Here is a 25279-nt window from a genome sequence, read left to right as displayed (position 1 = left end):
AAGGATTAGAACCTGGGTTTGTGAGCTCTTCGGATTAGAATATGTGTCTTAGTCCATGTCTTGTAAATTGTTTGGATAGTAAAGACTAGTGACAATAAATAAACTATAAATCAGGTATTCAACACTTTCACAACATAGTTAAAAGTGGATTGGACCATAAAACTAAGTATATAGAGAATCTTTTGTGCAAGTTCTTTCCATTTAAAAATAAATGATAAAAGCATTATAGCAATTCTTATTTGCTGATTTACCTTCTAAAGAAATAAGAGACATTACCCTTTATGAGATTTATGAAACAATTATGAGATCTGAACTATACTGAGAACACCCACACCAAATATATATAGTGCAAACCATACAAAGTAATAATTATACCATTTCCAATTAAATCCTGAACATTCTAATAGCACTTATATAACTAATTGTAACTTGTTAAAAATTGAAATAACATTTGCTACATTCATTTTAGTTAATTCCATAATTTGAGCCAGATTCATGTGTTGGTTTCACCAGTGGAATCTAGAGTAATTATCTTGGAATGATAATGTCTTTGTGCTTTGTCAAAATGTCTTCTTTCTAGATTGTACCAGCCCTTACACAGGTGGACAGAGGGAGAAAGGAGACTTCCTCCCCTTTGAGTGGCCAGCAGAAGAGACCGCTATAATTATAGTCACTTCCTATTCTCCTGAGTGGTGCAAAATACCAGAAAAGGGATTAGGAGGGTCAGGGAGGAGATAAGACCATAGCCCTGCCCTCCTCTGGGACAGCCTGCTGAGCAGAACCAGTGCAGCAGAAAGAATAAGCTGTACCCCTGAATGTCACAAGAAGCTTTCCTAGACACACTGCGTGCATGGCCCATGCAAGCCCTTGGGATAGTCATAGCCATGCATTTGAGGAAGCACAAGCACTGCCCTTGGAGTAAATTGCCCCAAAGGAGAGGAATTGGGGTTGGACAAAGCAAGGCCTTGCCCCCTCCATACCATCTTGCAGAATGGGCAGCGTGTACCATGGGAGCAGTCTGCCCCCTCCTAAAGCATAGTGTGCAGTGTGTGCGCATATGTCTCCCGTGCATTGGGAGTATTGTGCTTCAGTCTTCCCTCAAGCTCCCGTTGGGGTGATGCAAACTGGTACTGTGCATTATGCATGGCTGGGCCTAACATTCAGCTGGTTTTGGAACAATAAATTTATCAAAATGTACACCAGTACTAATCACTAATCTGATAATGCTTTTACAAACTCCTATTGTGATTATAGTCTTTTCTCATTATTGCTAATCATGTCCAGTTATGCTGTGTCTTAATACTTATAGGAGGCAATACTTTCAGCATAACTCATGCTCTAAATGTCTGATCCTTTTGCACCTCTCAGAGAGCAAGGGACTGAGCATAAATTTTGGATATGATCTATGATCCTTCAGTGTGTCATGTTGTTGTGGCAGCACAAATGGATTCTATCTGCAAACCACAAATATGTGACTAAACACAGCATGAAGTGGAATGTTCATGTCTTACTTTAACCATGACTTTGGCTTGTCTCACAATTTTCTTCACATTTTAAAGAGAAATTGCCACTTAATCAATGCTGAATATTAGATAATTCAACAGTGATTTAATTATGGTTGACTTAAAAAATTAGTTAAACAGGGAACATTAAAATCTTTTCAGCACTTCTGCAAGAATTAGATACTCTGAAAATTTTGGATTATCCAGTAGTTTCTGTTGAGTTTCCCCAAAGTATTCATTTTATCCTGAAATGTATAGTCTTTTGGAAAGTGTTAGCAAGAAAAGATGGGTGACATTTCCATGCTGTTAGATATTTTCATGCAGAGAAAAATATGAAAATTGTATTGGTGATAACTTTGTTTTACATAAATTAATTTACCTGGTAAAATGCTCAAAAAAGTAAAATGAAAATATTTAGATATTTTTCCTGCTTGAATTTTTTTAACCTCTCCACAAAGTTGCAAATTTGTGATGGTTTGTTTTCAGCGTACAGGATGATAGATGATGACTGTAAAGAAGGCTTACAAATAGCAAGTAATTGGTAAGGAAGACAATAGACATATATAATATGTATTTGTTTTGACTTTCAGCTATGCCTTTAACTGTGTTATGATTTGTTTTATTATATGCATTAGAGTTGTGCCTATGGCTCCTTCCAAGATAGGGACCTAATTGTGCTATGTCAGACCCATACTAACAGAGTTTTCCCACTCTGAAGAGCTTACAGCCTGAATAGATGAGACAGACAAAGAAGGAAGAAAGAGGTATGATATAGAAGCAGAAGATTGAGAACAGGGGGGCAGTGAGACGAAGGGTAATTGTTGCAAACAGGCCTAGCTGACTTAGGAGCCTGTTGACTTTCAATGAGCGTTCAGCTTCTACATGGAAATGGGATTTAGCTACATATGTGCTTTTGAAAATCTTACCCTAAGTGAGTTGCCTAAGGTCACAAAGAAGAGATGTGGTAGTGCTGGGAAGTGAACCACTGTCTCCCTAAGCAACAAAACCCTGTAATGCCAGATGGACAGAAAAAGCAGGCAGTCAAAGTGCAGCTTATTCTGAGTTGTGAAAATCTCCACATGTGACTTTTGCACCTACAGCAAGCTTTTTGAAAATAACGAATAAATAGACATGACTTTTTATAGTGATTTTCAAGTAGAGATTGTGATGGGGTCTCTAGAGTGCAACCTAGACTGTGGTGTCACTGAGCTCTCTGGCCCACTAACCTGGGCCTCTCCCTCACACTGCAATGCTGTGTCAAGCCACAAACCTCTGGTGCAGGTACTGCACTTATACGGATATCTACAGGCAGGAACACACCCAACTGAGTTACGTGAATGATCTCCCGGACACTCATCAACCATCAACTGGGAGGCTCCAGCCAGTTCCCCCCAGGTCCCCAGCCTTGCACCCCAGAACTATAGTGCCCTGCACTGGTCAGAAGCCTGGCCAGCATAAGTTCATTACCCAGTCCGCCCCTCCCTCAGTGTGGAGTGGACACATACTAGCCTTTGTGAACTGCATTGAGATTTTCTAAGCATGTCAACCAAAACACACTGTTTTAGGTAAAATACAAAAGGTTTATTAACTACATAAAGAGAGATTTTAAGTGGCTATAAGTAGCAGGCATAGCAGTCAAAGTTAAGAAATAAAAATAAAGTCACAGTCTGAGTTCTACAAACTAAGCAGGATTTGAATCAAGCAGTGTCTCACCCTGAGAGGTGGTACAAACAGGTCATTGATCCTCAGTACACAGGCTGGGACTCTTTTCCAGCCTGGGACCACCCTTCCCCAGTCCAAAGTCTTTGTCCTCCAGACGTTTCTTCCAGCTGTTGATTTGGGGGGAGGGGGAGAGAGGCCTAGTGATGACATGACTTCCCTTCTTCTATATTTTCTTCCAGCTTGCTGGAAAGATCTTTGCTGTGACGTCTGTTAGCCTGCCCCTATGGCATATGTGCCTCACCTGAGAAGTCTCCAAGATAGTGGATTGTGTTCTTGATGGGTGTTGATGAGCCATTAATCACTGTCTGGCTACTCCATTGTTATACCTGAAAGGCTGATTGTGGGTGTTCCCAACCTCGCAACATATTTCAGTAACACAGCAAGACTTGAAAAACTTTACATACAACGATAGCACATACAATCAAACAGGATTTTAATGTTCAACAGATCAAGACTTCTATAACACCACCTCACAAGGCATACTTTGTACAAAACATATCATAATTAGATGACAGTGGTGAATATGGGGGTTCGAAGGTGGTGCTTTGAGGTAGTTTAAAGCAGACCCATTTTTTATCTGTTACAAAAATGAAACTCTGTTGACTTTAGTGAGGTGGCAGGAATGCAGCATAAGCCTGTAGAATGAAAACGTTGTGCTTGATAATGTGTCCACAGCTAAAGTATAGCACAGTGGAAGAAGAATTTTTAAAGGAAAAAAAGAGTGCATGAAACCTGTTCTTTAAGCAAGCTCTCCTTCCCTGGTTTATATCTGCTACTGCTTGAGTCCTATAGTGTAGCTTGAACCCATTGTCATCTGAGACAAAACTCCCTTTGATTTCAATGGTGTGGTTGAGCCTTGAGTGCTTCACTAACGTGTCATCCTATTAAGATCAATACAACCTTTTTTTCTAGTTTGCTTAGATTGACATTTGATCGCAGTGTGACTGAATGCAGTTTTGGATTACCTCTTTATGTGTACTGGCTTTAGTTTCTTTTGTCACATTCAAAGGCTTACTGTAGCAGAGTAACTCTAAAGAATTCTTGGCTTCGAAAATAATTTTGAAAGGTATATTAAAATATGAACCCAACCCTTACCTTGTATTAATCTGCATGTCTCCATTGATATCAGTGGAATTACACTGATTTATACAAGATGAGGACCTGGCCTATAATTTTTATGAAAAGGCTCAGCTGTCCCCAAAGGAAAAGTGCCTTCTGCCACCATTGAGCATCAGCACGAGGGCCAGAGACAATTGCAGCAGGAGCAAAGGGAGTGTTCCGTCCACGGGCCACTGGGGCACACGTTGCCCTAGCAGTGGCCAGTTCAGATTTGGCACCATGACCTGGCCCCCACTCTGCACAGGAAGAAGCAAGTTACTAAAGGATGGTGCAGCTTGTGCAACACCCATGCGTGTAGGGGAGCCTGAAGCACAGCTTCTTCTCAAGCTTAGATTTAGACTGGCCTGACATTCTGTGTTTCCCATAAAAACACTCACCATCTTGTCTCTTCCTAGCATGACTCTTTGCAGTGGTATTGTAGCTGTGCTGGTACCAGAACATGAAAGACACAAAATGGGTGAGGTAACATCTTTTGTAATATCTAGGATCACTTTGTGCACTGGATGAGGTTCACCTCAAACGCTCCAACAACTATGTGGGTGAAACCAGAAAATCATCACACTCTTGAATGAACTCACACAGAAAAATGAAAGAAGACAAAAACATCATATTACCTGGAGGCAAACCCTTTTCACAAAACGATTCCTTCATATCTGACCTCTGTCCTTATCCTCAAAGGAAACCTGCACAACAGCTTCAAAAGACAAGCACAGGAACTTAAATTCATAACTCTTCTAGATACTGAAAATCATGGCCTCAAAAGAGAAACTGGTTTATGGCTTATGCCAATGAACCCTCCTTTGTCCTATGACTGCAGAGATGTTAATTGCTTGTGATGGGATGTTGAAATCCCACACTGGAGAACAAGTGATAATGAGCAGCTCTGGGCCCACCTTACCCAGTTGCACATGCAAAGCCTGCACATTCTGGGGGTGTAGCTTAAAAGGGAAAGCAGAGCAGCTCAAAAGCGAGAAAGCAGTGGAAGGGAACAGGCCTGAACATTGGGTTACTAACAGCCCAGAAGTCCTTGTTGCCTGAGACCTGACCACACCTACTTGACCAAGGCTGGAGAGATTGGTGATTGTTTGGGAAGGTCAGAAACTTCATTTTCAGTTCAGTTCTTTAATTTATCCTGCGGGAAGGGGGCACTCAGCTGTAGGAAGTGTTTCAGAGAGGCAGTTGTTTAGCACCCCAAGGTGCAGAATGTAGTTGCCCACCACTGGGCCCTGGATCGAAGCCCAGTGGCGTGGGTGGACCCAGGCTCCCCTTCCAACACCTGAAGGTGGGACAACATTGGAGTCCCCTTGGCAGAGAATCCAGCTGGGGAAGACCCTGAATACACAGGGGTCCAGATGGAGAAAGTCCTGAAGCCCCCCTGGGCACCAAAAGGCTTCTCCATTATTGGGCTTTCCTTATGTTTACCCTGAAAGGGGTGGACTAGAATGTGAGCCCTAAAGAAGTGACCGAACCCACAGGCTGGTATTGCAGAAGAAAGAAGGACTACCAACCACAGCCCTGCCTGACCACTAGGTGGCACTGCCAGTGGGGGGTCATCTTCCACAATTGCCCACTTCATTTTATGTGGATTCTTGCAACGTGTTAACCCCTTAGGTTTAACAGTCTGTCCAACCTTGTATTTAGTTGTGACACTCTGGTTACCTTTTCCAGAACTGAAGAAGAGCTCTGTGATGCTTGAAAGCTTCTCTTCCACAAACAGAAGCTGGTCCAATAAAAGATATTACGTCACACACCTTATCTGTTGTATTAGTCTGGCAAATTCAGCAAAGGTTTGCTTGTATATTCTTATCTGCTCTGCACTTCTGGATTTGATTTGTTTTAGTAAGTGTGGTTAGCTAAATAGAGAATTAATTTAGCTGTAAGAACGTGTTTGAACTTTAGACAAATATAGCTACAATTATGGTAACAGCAGAGCGCATACTATTATTGTATCTCCCTTTGATAGATTCAGATTTCAATGTCAAGTGGTTGACAATGGGATCTCATTGTAATTTGCAATGTATTGATGTAGATTATCATTTGTACATGGCTGAATATTGTAGGAAAATGGGAAGAAACTAACTTTTATAAGCTTTTAAATTGGAGTGGTACGGTGGGGGTGAACTGCAGCGGATGTGCCATGTTTTCTTTCCTGTCTGAAGCTAGAAGAGACTTCCTGTGCTTGAAGTGCAAGTTTGATGGTAGTGCTGGAGGAGAAGATTCTTGGATTGGAAGAAAAAATAGAGCTGAGGAGGAGAGGAGCTGAGGAATTCCTGGGCATCCAGGCTAAGGAATCACCAGTATTTCTGGTTCAAAGAAGAAAGGCGCTCAAGAATTTGGAGAAAGAGGAATTCAGAGAGGAGACCTAGCAGTTCGTAACCACCAAAGGCAAGAGGTTACGGTGGCAATCTGCCTGGCTGGAGATAGATGAGGAGGGGCAGGCTTTGGCTACCAGAGAGAAGAGGACCAGGGGGAACTCCACACAGCTAGAAGTTTCCCATCAATACCAGGTCCTCTGTGTGGAAACTCTGGAAGATACCTACCAAGTATCAGCTGGTCCAAGGGAATGGAGATATGTAGGGGACACATCTGTGAATGGCAGCTTGGCCCAACCTGTAAGAAAATCACGCTTGTCCACAAACGATTCTCCAAATGTCCAAGGAAGACAGATGATCCTTTTTGGGGATTCAGTACTCAGTAGAATCAAAACAACATTCTGCAAGAGATAGATGGACAACGGGGCAATGTGCTGCCTTCCTGGAGCCAAGACATGAGACATCACTCTGATTGAATAGGCTTTTGAAATCAACAGGAAAGGCTCTGTTGGTAATGATTCATATTAGCACTAATGACACTGCATTACCAGATATCTCCCAGATAGTAGATTACTTCGGGGAATTCTGAAGCATGCTGAGGAAGAAGTATGTCCAAGCAATCTCCTCTGAGATCTTTCCTGTCCCACAAGTAAAGGAAGACAGAAAGCAGAAGATTCTGGACATGCAGCATTGACTAGGTAAGTGATTTAGGGTGGAAGGTTTCGCTTTTGTGAAACACTGGTCCACCTTCTATGGGGAGAGAGGGCGGTGTCAGTTGGATGGCTTCCATCTTCATAGAAGGGGTACTAATTGTCTCGGGGGCAGACTGGCTAGAGTAGGCAGGAGGTAAAAAGAGGGACGATATGAGTACACCATTAGCATAAAATTGAGCTGTTGAGAACACAAAATTAATCAAGGAACCAATGGACACAAAGAAGAAATTCTTTAATTTCCTATACACCAATGCTAGGCGCTTGGGTAATAAACAAGAAATTGGAATTGCTCATTTATGAGCATAAATTTCATCTAGTTGGCATTACTTAAACCTGGTGGGATGATTCTCATTATCAGAAAGTTAAAACCAATGATTATAACCTATTTAAGAAGGATCAAGTGCACAAAATGGGACGAGAATTAGCACTGTATGCTAAAAATGGCATTACATGTTTCTGAGTCACTGCTAACTCATAAGAAAATGATTGTGAATGCTTATGGATCAATGTCCTAACAGATAATGCACAAGATGGGCTATTAGTTGCTGTCTGCTACAGACCGCCAAATCACACTAGGGAACAAGATGACTGATTCTTTGTGCACCTATCTATAATGTGAAGGAAAACATCTGTGTGATCAGGGGAAGATTCAATCTAAGTGACAAATGCTTGAGTTCTCATGCTGCCAATACTAAAACATGCTTGGAATTACTAAGTACACCTCTACCCTGATATAATGCGGTCCAATATAACGCGAATTCGGATATAACGCTGTAAAGCAGCACTCCGGGGAGACAGGCTGCTTTACCTCGTTATATCCGAATTCGTGTTACCGCAAGTGGTTCTTCTGTGCCCCCCCCTTACTTGCTGTGGCCCACTCCCACCCCAGCTCACCTCCGCTCTGCCTCCTCCCACGAGCGTGCTGCCGCTCCGCTTCTCCCCCCTCCCTCCCTCTCAGGCTTGCCATGCCAAACAGCTGATTCACGGCAAGCCTTGGAGGGAGAGAGGGAAGGTGGGGAAGTGGAGTGCTGGTGGCATGCTCAGGGGAGGAGGCGGAGCGGAGGTGAGCTGGGGCAGGAGGGGGTGCGGGGAGGGCCGCAGCAAGTAACCGGGGTGGGCGCAGAGGAACCGCTCCCTGCCCCAGCTCACCTCCACTCCACCTCCTCCCCTGAGCATGCCGCCGCCACTCTGCTTCTCCCACCGCCTCCCTTCCTTTCAGGCTTCCCATGCCAAACAGCTGATTGGCGCGGCAAGCCTGGAAGGGAGGGAGGCGGGGAGAAGCGGAGCAGCGGTGGCTATACTATAAGATGGTAAAATTTTTTGGTTCCCGAGGACTGCGTTATATCGGGGCAGAGGTGTATTATAGATGACAATTTCCTAACTCATAAAATGTTGCATCCCAGCATGGGGGACTCCTATATTAGACTATGTCTTGACAGATAAAGAGCAATGAGGAACTGATCTAAAACTAAAAATGAATGGTAACTTAAGTAACCGTGAGCATGACTTGATCACATTTTAATGTGAAAACAGATTAAAATCCAGACCAGTGTTATATATAATTGCTGCTTTAAAAAATGTCAGTTACACAAAACTAAAAACAATTATGAGCCAGATTAGCTTGGAGGAAGAATTTCATTAGAAACATATGAATGCTAACTGGGAGTTATTTAAGAACACTTCACTGGATGTCCAAAAAGCCATAATACCACAGTTGAGGAAGAAGCTCCTATTGGTTAACAACTGACCTGGTTTAAAGGGGAGATGAGAGCAGCTATAAAAATTAGTATAAAATAAATGGAAGAAAGGGGAAGTTGATAGTAGTGAATATGAGTACTTGTGGCACCTCAGAGACTAACCAATTTATTTGAGCATAAGCTTTCGTGAGCTACACTGAATGCATCCGATGAAGTGAGCTGTAACTCACGAAAGCTTATGCTCAAATAAATTGGTTAGTCTCTAAGGTGCCACAAGTACTCCTTTTCTTTTTGCGAATACAGACTAACACGGCTGTTACTCTGAAACCAGTAGTGAATATAAATCAGAAGCTAGAAATTTTAGAAGATTGATAAAGGAAGCAAAGGGACACAAGGAAAAATCTATGGCCACCAAAGTTAAAGACATTAAGAAACAACTATATTGGAAACAAAAATAATCTTAATAGTATTGGTCCATTACTATTGAGTTGAAAATGGTAGAATTATCACTAATAAGGCAGAAAAGGTAGACGTGTTCAGTGGAAGAGCTGGAAATCAAACCCAGGACACCTGACTCCCGGGGTGTGCTACTCTTAACTACTGGATGCTGCCTCCTACTTTTTGAATTCGAATTTTATTTCCCACTGGGAATCACCATTTGTCTTACCTGTTTTCTAAATTCCTGCAGCAGCTGCTTAACATAAGGTGAGCATCATTCGGAAAACATTCAGAGTTCACCCCCAGTCAGTTTCTTCAATGGGTAGCACAACAATTTTGAATCAGTATCCCAGGCTGAGACATCCTTGTAACAAAAAAGTTCCTTCATATTGTTCAACATGATCATATGCTGCTCTCATGTGCAATGTAATAGCACAAGATAAATCTACCAACGAGGAATGTACTCAGATTTATTGCTACTGGTAGAGATAACTATATTTATATTTTAAATATCATTCGACAAATAACAGAAAGCATATTTGACACCTTGACTCACTTGTTCCCAGCAAATAGCATATTTTAAGATACAGTTGTTAGTTTTAATTTTTAAACAATATGCCTCAATCACTCTCAAAGGTACAAGTCCACTGTCCACGCACTTATGGAAAAATCCTATAGAATTTTTAAAGCAACCTATACATTTCTGTAGGAGGTATATCATTCTCTATTCTGTTCTAGAAGATGGTTTTAAAATTCTTTAGAAAAGATCTAATACTTTTTATGGGGTTTTACACTCATTTCTAGAGAAACCTATTTAATTAATATCTATAAAACCCTACAGGGAATCATGCCTAATACATTACATAGGACTGTTCTTTAACAGTGATAAGAATCCATTTGTGAGTCCTGAAGACCATTTGCCTTCCTGATACTTCCCTTTACATTCTGATTCTGCTGTACTGTACCTGAATCTGCACTACTGAAGTCAGTGGGCGTCATTCTGATTTCCTTTACCCCCACAATAAATCAGGAACAACCCCACTGAGTTCAGTGGAAAAACCATGGGAGTGAGATCAAAATCAGGTGATACAGGAGTTACTTTGATAAGAGCAGAACTGAATTCTACAGAACAAATTGGAGTACTGTATAAAAATGTAGGTTTTTTTTCCTATACCAGGTATGCACCAATCTGTGTCTCACTTGATGTTCAGGGATTGCTGTGAGGATTATTTACCTGTAATTAACTTTTAAAAATTGGAATTTAATGTTACTCCCCTTATGAAAGCTTAAAAATGCTGCAGCTCTCAGGAAAGTTGTTGGTATTTCAATATTTATGGGAAAAACAGTACAATTTTAGATCCCAGTGCAGCATTTTGTTCCATGTCGGTGGACCCCTACCCCTGCATAGAACTCCAGTGAAGTCCTTCTGTGCAGTACGAGGTGCAGAATTGGGGATACAGATGCGAATACAATTCATTGAATGTCCATCAGGGAGAACATTTCCTGCCAGTTGATGCCAGGCTGGCTTGAAGAGGTACATCTTACTGGGCCCATAACTGAATCAGTGATTAACTGTCAGGAAATGCTGGAGGCCATTTTTGTTGTTATAAACCATGGAAATATAAAAATGTCAACGAAAAAAGCAATTACTATTTTATGTGCTGAAAGTTAAACTGTGTGGCTGCATGTTGTTATGGATACAGTCTTCTGTTTGAAATCTTTTCTAAGAAATTACAGATCAGTGTCTTATTAACAGAAAATCACGACTTACATTCTGTTCGTTTTATGATAGTAATTGTGCTATCTTTGTCTATGCACAAGGCTAGAATGATTTGTTATATACTTTAAAACATGTAAATGCTAGTCTTTTGTCATTAACAATTAAAGAAAGAATCATATGTCCAGCTTCCTTTTCTTTGATAAATGTAAGTAAAGCTGGCCAAACTTTTTCGGTGAAATAATAAAATTCACCCCAAAATGAAGTTTTAGAATGAATGAAACTATTCACGAATTGAAATTGAATTAAGCAAATAATTCATCCAAGAAAAATGAAACAGGTTTTTTTTTTTTCAAAAATGCTAAAATGGTTCATTTTGACATTGCCTAAATGAAACATTTGGACATTTCATTTCAAAAGGTTTTTCAATGAAATATCAGTTCAAATTGACCTGAACAAAATTGGGTGGGGGAGTGTTTGTTTCAGTAAGAAGAACCAGAAAAATTCAGTTTCTGTTCAAAATGAATGATTTTTTTCTGGATATTCTGGTTTGTCCACCAAACTGAAAAAATCAGTTATTTGCTCAGCTTTAACCTGAAGATCCAAATCCTCAACTCTGCTGAGCAGTCGAGATTTGACTTTTTATCTTGAGCTAACCACAGTGGATCTTATCCTGCTCTCTCTTTGACTAGGTTTATACCAATGAAACACCACTGTTTCATCAGTGTAGTTTGGCCTGATTACACTGGTGTAAATAAATGGAAAATTTGGCCTTGGTAGTCAAATTCTGCCCTCATTTACATTCTTGCAATCCACTCAGTAGAATTTTGTGAGTCAAATCTGACCCTACAAGTTTTTATAATGGGGATAATGATACTTGCCTCCTTTGTAAAGCATGTTGAGATCTGTTCATGAAAAAGCACTATGTTAGAGCATGGTATTATTATTTATGCATAGAAGTGTTCATTAATTGTACTTGAATACAGTGTGGCTTTCCAGAGAGTATGGAGTGTAGAGTATGTGATTAGTTTGTAAATGGACACATTTCAGCCACTAAGAATGCAGTATGGAAATAAATTGGAGAACAGGCCAAGAAGAGACAGGGAGGAAGTAAGAAAGGGGGGAAGGGCCTCTTACCTTTAATCAGCCTTGCAAATATTTCATGACAGTTTAGCAGCCCAAGAATAAAATCTTACTCATCCATCTTGATGAGAAAGCTAATGATATTCTTACCAGTCTATCAACAAAAAATATACACCTGGAGCAGAATTTTGCAATATGCTGCTCTTTTGTCATCATCATGCCATTCGACAATACCATAATCATAACACTTCAGAATAAACTATTTGTAGGGTGAAAGGAAGAAAAGAAGAAAGAATAGGAAAAGGACTGAGGTAGGAAATATAAGTGGGTGAGTAGAGGGGGAACCTTCATCTCCACCAGCCTATAAAATTTTCATAGATACAAGCTAGAATAACAATTTTTTTAAATCTCATGCAAATCTAGTGGTAGTGAATATATAGTGCTCTAGATCCTGTAATAAATCCAGACCCTGTGAATCTGAAAATCTCAGCATGTGAATATTTATTATAATAATTTATTTATGTAACACAGCAATGCATTAGGTATTTTACAAACATGAAAGTGGACAAGCTCCCTGCCTTTAAGGAAGGTGTATTCAGAACTGAAAATTTTCATGATGATGAGAGGGGAAATAAAAAAGAATGTCAGAAATCACTTGTAGGTTGTTGTTGTTTTTTCCAGAGCATAAGTACAAATCATTCAGAGATACATAAAATGAATTTGTGAGAGTATTGAAACAGCTCTAGTCATAGCACATTTGATTATATTTAGAACAGATGGAGATACTCATTGCACTTTCCCATAAGTGATTTTAGTGTGACCCACTGAGACAATGTGAACTCGACTCATGGGGGACCTTTTGCTTTCTGTCACATTCCAGTGATTTAGTAATTACTTTTGGTCTGCAAAATCCAAACCTGAACCCTTAAGATAGAAGATATATGTGAACAGCACAATAATTCACCTCATATGTTCACATATATCTCACATTACTTATGTACATGCTTGTCTCCCAAATAAAATAATCTCTTTCAGTGACAAGGTAAATACAGTAATATACTTTTAACAGTCCAATTGCTTCAGTATAACTTCTAAAATAGTTTGGGGGCATATATTGGGCCCTATATTATGGTACAGTACATACAGCTTAATCTGTTTTGAAAGACATGACTTATTATCAAGTGTGATTTATCACTGAGAAATGTCCTGGCATGAGATATAATGCCTGTTAATTTCAGTTATGTAAGGAGTGGCATTCCATACCCAGTTGTGATAATGAAAATCAACATTAGAATACAAAGTCATTATTTCCATCAGTGACAGGCATGCTTGCAGACATGGAAATGACTCATTGTAAGGACTATAGATGCCTTTCTTTTAAAATTCATTTCATATGCCCCTTTGCCTTAGTTATTAAGACTGATTTGTCAGTTATATGAAGATGCTTTATCTCTTTCAGTAGTACTGTCTGGAGTTATTAATTAAGTGTCCTAGTTTGATGCTGTACTTTTCAGGTCACTGTGATGTGTCATTGAAACAGACCCATTAAGATGAGTGATGTGTGTTGTAATTTCATTAGTGTCATCAATAATGTATTACACTTTCCTTTTAGTAGTCTCTCTGTGTTTTGTGTGGGTCAGGCTGACTATATGAATTATATTTTTAAGATCAAAATAATTAAACATGAAGGAAGATATTTAAACGATTAGGCAACAGGGTGGAATTAATGTTGTTTTAAAAGTGTAGGCTACAAAAATGATTTCAGTTACAGAATGTTTTAGTGATTGAATTACATAGAGTAAACGTAGGTGTCTTGGGTATGGTTCTATGTATAGCAATTGGATATCAATATTAATGCATGCAAGTGAAATGAGTAGGTATTTTTCAAAGCAGTTGTAATTTTTAATTAAAACACTTTTTACTGACTGGAAAATACATGAAAATTCAAAAACTGAGAAACATTATAGCCATTTTTTCATTTGATGAAACTTGGAGATACAAAAATGAAATACTATTTGCTGACTCTTTGTAAAGGATTTATAAAGAGAGAATTCGTTATATGCAGCAAAAAACAGGTGGTATGGTTTGCAATGCAGAGATAAGTAATTGGAAAATATAAGATCCTGGTGAGAATCCATAGAAGAATTTTTTTAAAGATACTTCTAATGTTACTTGTTATGCTTTTAAAGTATTGTCATAAATCACAAAAAGCTTCCACCATACTGTGCAATAGATCAACTGTTCCTAAATTATATTATTATTGCAGAAGTTAAGATCTTCTTTTATATGATGATGAAAGCTCTCCTGTCTCTTACATTCACCAGGCAACTAAAAATGCCTCATTATGTGTTGATTTGTACTCCGGTCAGTTAAGAGTATTTGTCTTAAATATAGGGCTCTCAAGCAATTAAAAAAACTAATTGTGATTAATTGCACTGTTAAACAATAATAGAATACCATTTATTTAAATATTTTTGGGGTGTTTTCTACATTTTCAAATATATTGATTTCAATTACAACACAGAGTGTTGTACAGTGCTCACTTTATATTTATTTTTATTACAAATATTTGCACTGTAAAAAACAAAAGAAAGAGTATATTTCAATTCACCTAATACAAATACTGTAGTGCAATCTCTTTATCATGAAAGTTGAACTTACAAATGTAGAATTATGTACAGAAAATAACTGCATTCAAAAATAAAACAATGTAAAACTTTACAACGTACAAATCCACTCAGTCCGACTTCTGCCAATTGCTCAGACAAACAAGTTTGGTTACAATTTGCAGGAGATAATGCTGCACACGTCTTGTTTACAGTGTCACCTGAAGTGAGAAAGGTGTTTGCATGGCATTGTTGTAGCTGGCATCACAAGATATTTACGTGCCAGATGCGCTAAAGATTCATATGTCCCTTCATGCTTCAGCCACCATTCCAGAGGACATGCCTCCTTACTGGTGACGGGTTCTGCTTGATAACGATCCAAAGCAGAGCAGACTGGCACATGTTCATTTTCATCCTCTGAGTCAGATGCCACCAGCAGAAGGTTGATTTTCTTTTTTGATGGTTCGGGTTCTGTAGTTTCCGCTTTGGAGTGTTGCTCCTTTAAGACATCTAAAAGCATACTCCACACTTCATCCCTCTCAGATTTTGGAAGGCACTTCAGATTCTTAAACCTTGGGTCAAGTGCTATAGCTATTCTTAGCAATCTCACATTGGTACCTTCTTTGCATTTTGTCAAATCTGCTGTGAAAGTATTCTTAAAACGAACATGTGCTGGGTCATCATCTGAGATTGCTATAACATGAAATATATGGCAGAATGTGGGTAAAACAGAACAGGAGACATACAAGTCTCCACCAAGGAGTTCAATCACAAATTTAATTAACGCATTATTTTTTTAACAAGCATCATCAGCATGGAAGCATGTCCTCTGGATTGGTGTCCGAAGCATGAAGGGGCATATGAATGTTTAGTATATCTGGCACGTAAATACTTTGAAATGCCAGCTACAAAAGTGCCATGCGAATGCCTGTTCTTACTTTCAGGTGACATTGTAAATAAGAAGCAGTCAGCACTATCTCCCGTAAATGAAAACAAACTTGATTATCTTAGCAATTGGCTGAACAAGAAGTAGGACTGAGGGGACTTGTAGGCTCTAAAGTTTTGCATTGTTTTGTTTTTGAGTGCAGTTATGTAACAAAAAAGAATCTACATTTGTAAGTTACACTTTCACGATAAAGAGATTGCACTACAGTACTTGTATGAGGTGAATTGAAAAATACTATTTCTTTTGTTTATCATTTTTATAGTGCACATTTTGTAATTAAAAATAATGATATAAAGTGATCACTGTACACTTTGCATTCTGTGTTGTAATAGAAATCAATATATTTGAAAATGTAGAAAAACATCTAAAATATTTAATAAATTTCAATTGGTATTCTATTGTTTAACAGTGTGATTAATCGTAATTAATTTTTTTAATCACAGTTAATTTTTTTGAGTTAATCGCATGAGTTAACTGTGATTAATCAACAGCCCTACTTAAATAGTAGCCTGTAACCAATCTGCCATTGGAATCACTGCAGCAGAGTGAAAATATGTTAAGATCCCAGTAGATGTTCATAAAGATAAACAATCTGTTTTATTCATGTGGCTTGTTTACAGTAAATTTTAATACTCGAGGTGGGTGTGGTAAAGATAGGTCCCTATATGCCTCAAAAATGTACTTTCTAATTGACCTCAAAATCTTGCCATCTTTAGGTTGCCATCTCTTCTCTGTGGGCCAGATCCGTGGCTGATGTAAATTTTCATAGCTCCATTGACTTCAGTTGACATATAAAGATTTACACAAGTTGAAGATCTGGTCCTATAGCTTTATCTAGGTACCTAAATCCAGATTACAGGGCCAAAGCTTTTAGGTACTTAGGATGAACTCCTGGCTCTACCGAAGTCGATGAGAACTCCCATTGACTTCAACAGTTTAAAATTTATCCCTTAATGCCATCATTATGTTTCATTGCTCGGCATAATTTAACCTTTTTTTTAAAAAAGCCATTGTTGAAATAATTTTAAATTATCAGTGTTATTTTCCTCTATTTCATGTGAAGGATGCTTTAGTGGGGAGAGAGCGTACAGTGAGCTTCTTCTTCCCACCTCACAGGGTGCCAGACAGGACTGCAACATACCCATCAAGAAGGAAGGTGACTGGCTTCTGTGCTGGCCAGTGCCCACAGGGTTGTGTGGCTTGATGGTTTGAGAGTATGACCAGGCATTCAGTCTCCCCAGTATGTATGCTGTAGTATGTTGTGAACATTACATGAGGGGGGCATGCACATATCCTCTGAAAGAACTTGATCCTACTCCCTTTGAAGTCAATGCAGAAGCCTTGACTTCAGGGCAAGTAGGATCAAGCCCTCAAGGAGTAGTAAGATATGCTACATAACTCATTCTCCTGTGACTTCCCTGAGGGCATGACTGCTCTGGGACCCAGTGCAAGGCTGTCAGTGCTCCCTCAACTCACCTTTAAAAAAAACCCACCTCTCTGGCTATCAGCATGCACTGATTTCACTCATTATACTACACAGTAGTCCTGTGACTACATGCAGCATAATCCAGTCACCTTGGAATTTATGGTACATCCTTTTCACATGTAACAGAAGCATGTTAAACAGATCTTTGAAGTGGGCACTGCACAGTTTTACTTATGCCGTTTCCCCTTCCCCCCCACCCCTCCCACACACATGTTGATAATGATTATTTTTTGGGTGTAGCACTCAAAATATGCTAGGTGCTGTCCTGTTGGAGGATACCAAGATTATCAGGTTTCTGAGGGGTAGCCATGTTAGTCTGTATCAGCAAAAACAACGAGGAGTCCTTGTGGCACCTTAGAGACTAACAAATGTATTTGGGCATAAGCTTTCATGGGCTAGAACCAACTTCATCAGATGCATGGAGTGGAAAATACAGTAGTGGGTTCTAGCCCATGAAAGCTTATGCCCAGATAAATTTGTTAGTCTCTAAGGTGCCACAAGGACTCCTCATTGTTTTTACAAAGATTATAATTCCTACGGTACCATGCTAATTATTGCATGGGTATATAATACTCCCTGTAAGAGCAAATGAATTAGAAATAGGTAAGGCTAGTAAGAAATACATTTTAAAAGATCTGAGATGTTTCATGTACTTGGAAAATGTCACTCTTTATTTATATCATTTTGTTACACACTGCTATACACAAAACACTACTGAACAGAAGTGGCTGTTCTGAGTTGCCATTTATCCTGCCACTTCATTACCACTCCCTCTTGTAGACTGGTAATTAGAAGACTCTGATAGTAATCTGCAAAAGATACGCTTTTGTAGTCTTCTGTCTTCCAGGTCAGTATCCATGGGAATTTTATTACTAATTTGGAGTTGCCATTGGGCCTGTCTTGTAATTAAGTTACTAATGTAGTGTCTCAGCTGTCCTGCTTTCTTTGTTACTTGTTTTCATGTTCATGCTATGGGATTTCTTCCTCCCTGTGTTTTTCTGGATAAAGTCCTGCATAGAATCACTTACGGCCTTTTTATCTGAAACTTTACACACTTTGGTTTTCAATCAAAGGAGCCACTAGGGTAGAGTTTTGTGATATTTACATGATTATGTAATTGGTATAATAATTACTGCATTTACTACTGCATTTAGATAACATTTATAGCCTGCTTTTAAAGACCTACAGAAGTCTCATGAAAACCACTGAACAGCTTTAATTTCAGTCTGCAATACCTTACACAGACAAAGTTCCCAAAGAAATCTGGTAGTAGGTTTGCCTGCAATAGCAACTTCAGGATTGGATTCTGTATAAATAATTCTGCTCATCTTTTATGTTGTCTGTATTTCTCTTTGGTTATTTTTTTTTTTTGATTCCTAAGGATGTTGCCTGAAAACACAAGTTTTTGTTTTTTAAGAGTTTTGCTGTTCCTTTTAGTGTATTCTCCGACTTAAGTCTACGATACTAAAGATGGTTGTACTGGTGATGATGTCACAGAAGACTACGGGTGAAATAATGTTCCTGTTTTATAGTTAGTGAGAGTTTTGCCATTGTCTTCAGTGTGACCAGGATTTCCCCCTACTGTGACATTGAAGTGGGAAATAAGCAATAGGAGCAGAAAGGAAAGAAAATATTTCATTCATATATAGGCTCCCCAGTAATAACTAAAATCTTTTAAAAGGGGGAATAAACGCAATCCCGCTGCGAACGTGAGATACTTCAAGAGAGGTGTTATGGGCCTAAGCGTGTGAGTTCAATTGAATCCTGAATAACTGAGTGGGCAAGGAAGAGTTTGGGTGTTCTTCCAGAGGATCTGTAAATGTTTTTAGTGTACATGCACCTAAAGCGATGGACAGGTGCACTTTCAAAAAACCAGAATAAATATGCACTCATCTTTTCAGTGTGCTGCAGGCTAGGTTTGCTGTAGATAATATGTATCATTTGTAAAGCGTAGATGGTACTTGGAAGGATCCTTGATGATTTTTGATGAAGTAATTGTTTTCATCTGTCTGAGTAAAGTGTTTACCATTTTCCATTGTTCTCTTTTAGAAACATTCTTTTCAGGCTGGATGAAAAGATGAGCCAATTTTCAGTACTGTTAGAGGCACTGGAACACTGCAAGCTACGTCAGTCAAATGAGACCCTTCAAGCAGCTTTGTCAAAGGTGCTGAACAGCATCAATTCAGCTCAGGTTTACTTCAAAGCAGGACTTGATGTGTTTGAGACTGCCTTTGCTGGAAAGAAATGAGAAAACTCTCAGCATTCTAAGAAGTTTGTTTACAATTCACTAAGCAAAAGTTCAAGTCGGACCAGAATTTCATTGAGATTGAAAGTTTTTTCAACTTTTTTTTTCCAATCGGTGTTTAAAGGTACTACCATGTGTGTTCGAATAACTATAAAACAGTCTTTTGCACTGTTCATGGTATATCCCAAATGTCTCTTTGAGAATGTGTAAAAACATACTAAGAGAGGAATAACACTCAAGATTTGATTTTTAGAAGGAAATCTGCTGTATTTTTGTATGTAAAATATATTTTTATGACTAAGGGCTCAGTCTTGCAAAGTGCTGAACACCTCCTGCAAAATGCGAAGGGCCTGATTTTCAGAGGTGAGGAACACCCACTGCTGTAAGTATATTAGAGCTGTGAATGCTCAGAAAAATATTGACTGCAGTACCCTAAAATTCATTGGTTCACCCTTAAGTCCTCCAGTACCCAGATTTGTTACAGCTCCTCAACAAACTCATCTTTGTTCTTTCCCCTTTATGTCTGGGGAGAGGAAGTTGAAGGATGTGGGTTCATTCTATTGGTGTTCAGGGCATGCAGGACAAAGGAGGAGGCACTCGATACCTTGCAGGTAGAGTCCAACATTTTGAGACAATCCTTACTCCTGGGGATGATGCATATAGTGTGAATGTTGCTTAGGTTCTGGGAGAGTTAAGAACCTTTGATTATCCTGTTTCTGCACCGGAAAAGGAGAATTTTAATTTCAATAAAAAGTGCTTGGTTGTTTTTTTTAATATGAACAATTCAGATGATTCAGAAAGATTTGAATTAGTCGACGGAGTTGACCAAAAACATTTTGAATGTTTATGAAATGAAGTGCCTAATCTTATAGAACTAGGTGTGGTACTACCCTGGTTAACAAAACTGTCAACCTTTATAATGGCATCCACTTTACGGCCCCCCTTCACTCCCAGAGTGGTATAAAGGGACCTTAGCGTAAATGAGAATCAAACCCCAAGAATCCTAGGGAAGTTCTTAAGATATAGGGCTTGATTGTTTCATTGGCAGAACCCAGGCTGTGGATTCACAGCAGTGCAATCATAGTAGTGCAAGCCACCCACAATTCCCACCCCTCCAGAGAACCTAGAATAGCCAGCACAACCCAAATAGATTAAGCATATCTCTCATCTGAAACATAAAGCAGTATTCCCCTAATGGAATCCCTGTCTGAGAGAAACAGTAATACTTCTACCACTGCATAGCATGGAATTATTGATGGGTGAAGCAGGTGCAGTTTGTACCTCCCTGTGCTCCTGGGGTGAATGTGAGTGCACACAGGACAACTGGAATGCAAGTCATTTAATTTTGCAAAACAGGTGACTGATAGGGCTAAAGTTTACTGGGCCTTAGGGCTTTAAATCCATAGATTATTATAACTCCATGCAATAAAATTTAGAGCGTGTAGAGAAACAGGTTTAACAATGAAGAGCGTGGAATTAGAGCTGCAGGAAAAAATGATCAGACGTCACTGGGACTTCCAGACTGGAAAAGTCGTTGCTGTCTGGGATCCTAAATAGTTTATTGTTGCCTCAAATTTGCCCTTGAAAATAAAAAGGAGGCTTTTCAATTTCTAATGGAAACAGCCACATTTCTGTTTGAATGGAGAAAAATTTCACCTGGGAAAAATTGCAAAATTTCTCCAAAGGGTGCAATTTTGTGTCAGTGCTGTTTAACAAGAGCATGTTCCCAAAGTGAAAACAGGGAGTTTATTACAACTCTGAGTCTTTATTTCTCCACATATTGTACTTCATAAATATACTTCTATAGCTGCAATGATTTGATACAGAGTGCATGCAACTTTGCTTTTGTCACATTTCATCATACACTATTAACACAGGAAAGTGTTTACTCTCTACCTTTCAGCTGACACTAGGTGGAGGGAGCTGTCTGCTGGAGGGCAGGTGAGCAATTTGACTTTCCAAACCTACTCTAAAGAGATGGCATGGCACCATTTTCTTCTGCCATAGCACTTCTTCTCGCTCATCGTGTTTCCAATAGCACCCATCACCGTGGTTCCTAACCAGTCGGAATTGCTTCATATGAACTGTGTGTTCTGTATTTCCCAACAATATTTAACAATTTATTGTATGCACTAGATTTGTATTGTATTTCCTGAGGAGACGTAATCTCCCAGCTGTGAGGTTAGCGCTTGGGTTACTGATCTCCAGGGGCTTAATCCTTATCCCAGTGAAGTCAGTGGTAAAGCACTTATTGACTTCAGTGGTACAGAATCAGGCTCCAATAAAGGGGCCTAAAATATAGACCAACACCTGTTGGCAAGGGTCTAAAATGTAAAATTCCCCAATCTCCCTTTAAACTAATCTGTGTCATTTCCAATATTGTATCAACTGAGATTTTTTGACAATACTGTGTCATTTGTTACAACTGCATCATTCCTGATTAACTTGCCTTTTCCCCTTCCTCCAGTAATGTTAGACCATAACCAGTTTTAAAATCACAGACCGTGAAGTATTCTACTGCAAATAACACCATTATAGTATATGCAGGGGTGAAAGTAACTTAAAGGATTTACCGGCACTCTGCAGTTCGGAGCAGGGGGCGGGGCCTCAACTGGAAGGGGCCTGGCCTCAACCAGAAGAGGCGGGGCCTTTAGAGCCCCGGGCCCTTTAAATCAAGATTTAAACAGCCCCGGTCTCTCACTGCAGTAGTGGTGGCTGGGAGCCCCGGACCTTTTAAATCGCTGCCAAAGCTACCATCTGCAGAGGCAGCTGGGAGCCCCATGCCCTTTAAATTGCCGCCTGGGGAAGCCGGTCCGGTACGGCACACCGGCTCTTGCTGGTACCTATATGTCTACCTAGAGATGATCCCCTGCACCTGCAGCGGCATAGGCTTGATGGGATACTAGACTCTAACTTGTCTGATTTTAGAGGTGTAAGTCGGTGCTCACAGATAATTTTTGAACCATTTTACCTTTGAAAAGGTACTGCGGGTCATGTCCTGCCATTGGTTTTACATGTAGTCTGGTAGATTCAGGGAATTGATAGCAAGATAAAGCCGTAAATATCCAGTGAATTTCTAATGTAGAATCTTTCTCTCGGCCACTTTTTCCACATCAGGTAGGAAAAGGTGTGTGTAAATTGTAATAGTTTACTCAAACTAAATTCCTTTTGGTATTGCCTTGAAATAAATGTAATGCCCTTTTTAAAATGCGGTGTTTGCAAACTCCTTGAAGGATACTGAAAAAATCTGTTATCTTTTCATGAGCATCGATTGCCAAACCCAGCATAACAAATACATTAATTGCTAGAGAGCCATACTCACCAGGACCAGAAATCCTAAGGCTTGCAATATTTGTGTGGTGAAGCAGTTGATAATAAAAGGCTAACATGATTTTATTAGTGCATATTTTTGTGAGTCCATAAAGAACTAAAATATAATCAAATCAGAGAAATAACAAGGACATTGAAGCTGGAATTTCAGCACTAACTTCACAGTGGGCAGTGAATTGCTTTTATCACCCAAGAAAAACAAGGCCTTTTTGCTGTATAGTATACACAAATAAACATATGACTTGTATAGTGCCTTCATTTTTCAAGTATTGTGCAAATACTGATTTCTATACATGGTACCCTCCCCACCCACATAGATTGAGGTGATACCCATGTGATAAATTCCAGAATGAATTTACCTTACACTTGACTGCTTCACCTGTCCTCTTCCCATTATCACAGCTTCTAGGACTTGTTCTAGGGAGCTGTACAAAGCAATGCATGGGGAACAAATCAGTCTCTCAGTTAACTACATTTTTTCCCTTAGGAGTAGTTCTTCCATATCTTTTTTTACCCATTTTAATCATTATTATTGCATGCATTCAAAGAATGCCCATCATTATAATATTAATTTATCATTCATTTTATAGGGAATTTGGTGTGAAAAGTCTCAGCTTAACTGTCTGGGATTCCAAAGCCATTATTTGTTGGACAAAGAAATATGACTTGCAAGCCCATTAGCTCAAGCTGTAAAGACTCATGTTTTTGTCTCTGGAGATCCCCTTTTCAATCCCTGCCCATAAGCAAGAAGTTGGTCATCACACATACTGTCTAAGAGATGGATATAGAGAAACCAGGATTCACTAGGAAATCTAGAGAAGGGTATAAACTTATAGGGAAAAATACATGGAAATAGTTAAATATCATAAACTACATATTTTCTTCCAGACAGTAAGAGATCGATGAAATTCCATGGCCTGTGTTATGCAGGAGGGCAGACTAGATGATCATAATATGGTACCTTCTGGTCTTAAAATCTGTGATTCATTTTAGAGAGAGAGCACTAAGTTTGGGCTTAGGCACATTTTCAAGGGATCAGATTTCAGAGTAACAGCCGTGTTAGTCTGTATTCGCAAAAGGAAAAGGAGTACTTGTGGCACCTTAGAGACTAACCAATTTATTTGAGCATGAGCTTTCGTGAGCTACAGCTCACTCTCTCACGAAAGCTCATGCTCAAATAAATTGGTTAGTCTCTAAGGTGCCACAAGTCCTCCTTTTCTATTTTCAAGGGAGTAATTACAAGAGATGGGTCCATGCTCAAAGCCTTGTATTATGGGCTATCATTCTTTTAGCTAAGGATAACTGGAAGTGACTACCTCTAAAATATGTTAGTGTCACTCTTTCAAGAACCAGTTATGTGGGGTGGAAGAAGTTAAGTTCCTTTAACTCTCAGTGGGACTTCAGGGTACTCAGTAGATCTCAGGATCAGACCTTAACTTGGACAGGTGGTTGCCTGAGTGGCATTCACTTTGCTCTGAAGGCACATTCTTTCCAGCACTGCACTACTAGTGCCTGCCAGTTTCGGAGTGGAAAGCAAAATCCAGTTTCAGATATCTGGGGTCTGATTTTGCAGCATACTTAGCATATAGCACTTTGTATGTTTAAAGCACAGCTTCATTGACTTCAGGTGCTTCTATAAGTGCTCAGTACTTCTGCAAGCCAGACTCCAGGGTCTCAAGTCAGGCACCCAGAAAATTAGGACAGTAAGTGGCCACCTGTGAAAAGTTTGGTTGCAATGATTTGCCCAGAAAAGAAACCAGAAAGAAACTTTGTGTCAGAGGCAGGGATAAAATCCAGTTTCTCCAGGACAGGATCCAACTACTTTAACAATGAGACCATCCTTTTTCTCCTCACGATCCCTGTCTTATTCACTATACACCTTCCAAAACTAATGAAGTGTAAGGTTCCTACAAACAGCAGCCTCCTTCACTACCCAGCCCTGATTCATCCCCAGAGCTTGTTCATTGTATGCACTGTATGAGGCAGGAGTCCTATGGAAAAACAATATGTTATTGTGTAATTAAAGACTGTTACATAATGCATATGCACAAGGGGTAACAAGTTTTCATAGGAAACTTTAATTCTGGCATTTCCTAAATTTGAGTGATTGACTTTGCAGCCTTAATGTTCTTTTAACATCAAACTTTTGTGTGTTATTTCCTAAGGCTTTCAAATAGCAAAAGCAAAAAAGCAAATTCCATCATGTTGCATCATAATGATACCCATTTGGCTGATCAACATGTTTGAAGCATTTAGATCCATAGCACAGACCTCTGCCACGTGGGGGGTAGCAAGTTGTAATAGTAGGTTGTCCTCCTCTCTTTTGGACCAGGACTAGAGGGAGATGAGACCACACACTTTGC

General features: G+C 39.4%; 1 protein-coding gene across 7 annotated transcripts in view; it reads left to right on the top strand.

Moving 5' to 3' along the window:
• Window positions 1–23899, top strand: part of NAALADL2 (N-acetylated alpha-linked acidic dipeptidase like 2) — a 913317-nt gene extending 889418 nt beyond the window's left edge. For 6 of the 7 annotated variants that reach the window (XM_073359348.1, XM_073359349.1, XM_073359350.1 and 3 more), the window contains one exon: window positions 19391–23899. In XM_073359348.1, the coding sequence (XP_073215449.1) occupies window positions 19391–19589 (199 nt within the window). In that variant the 3' untranslated portion in view covers window positions 19590–23899. The remainder of the gene's footprint in view (window positions 1–19390) is intronic. The other variant, XM_073359353.1, reaches the window with a different exon arrangement.
• The last annotated feature ends 1380 nt before the right edge of the window (window positions 23900–25279 follow it).

This window comes from Lepidochelys kempii, chromosome 9, assembly GCF_965140265.1.
Source record: "Lepidochelys kempii isolate rLepKem1 chromosome 9, rLepKem1.hap2, whole genome shotgun sequence".
Taxonomy (NCBI): Eukaryota; Metazoa; Chordata; order Testudines; family Cheloniidae; genus Lepidochelys; species Lepidochelys kempii.
Note: the sequence above shows the minus strand (reverse complement) of the source record. Positions and strands in the feature narration are given on the sequence as shown.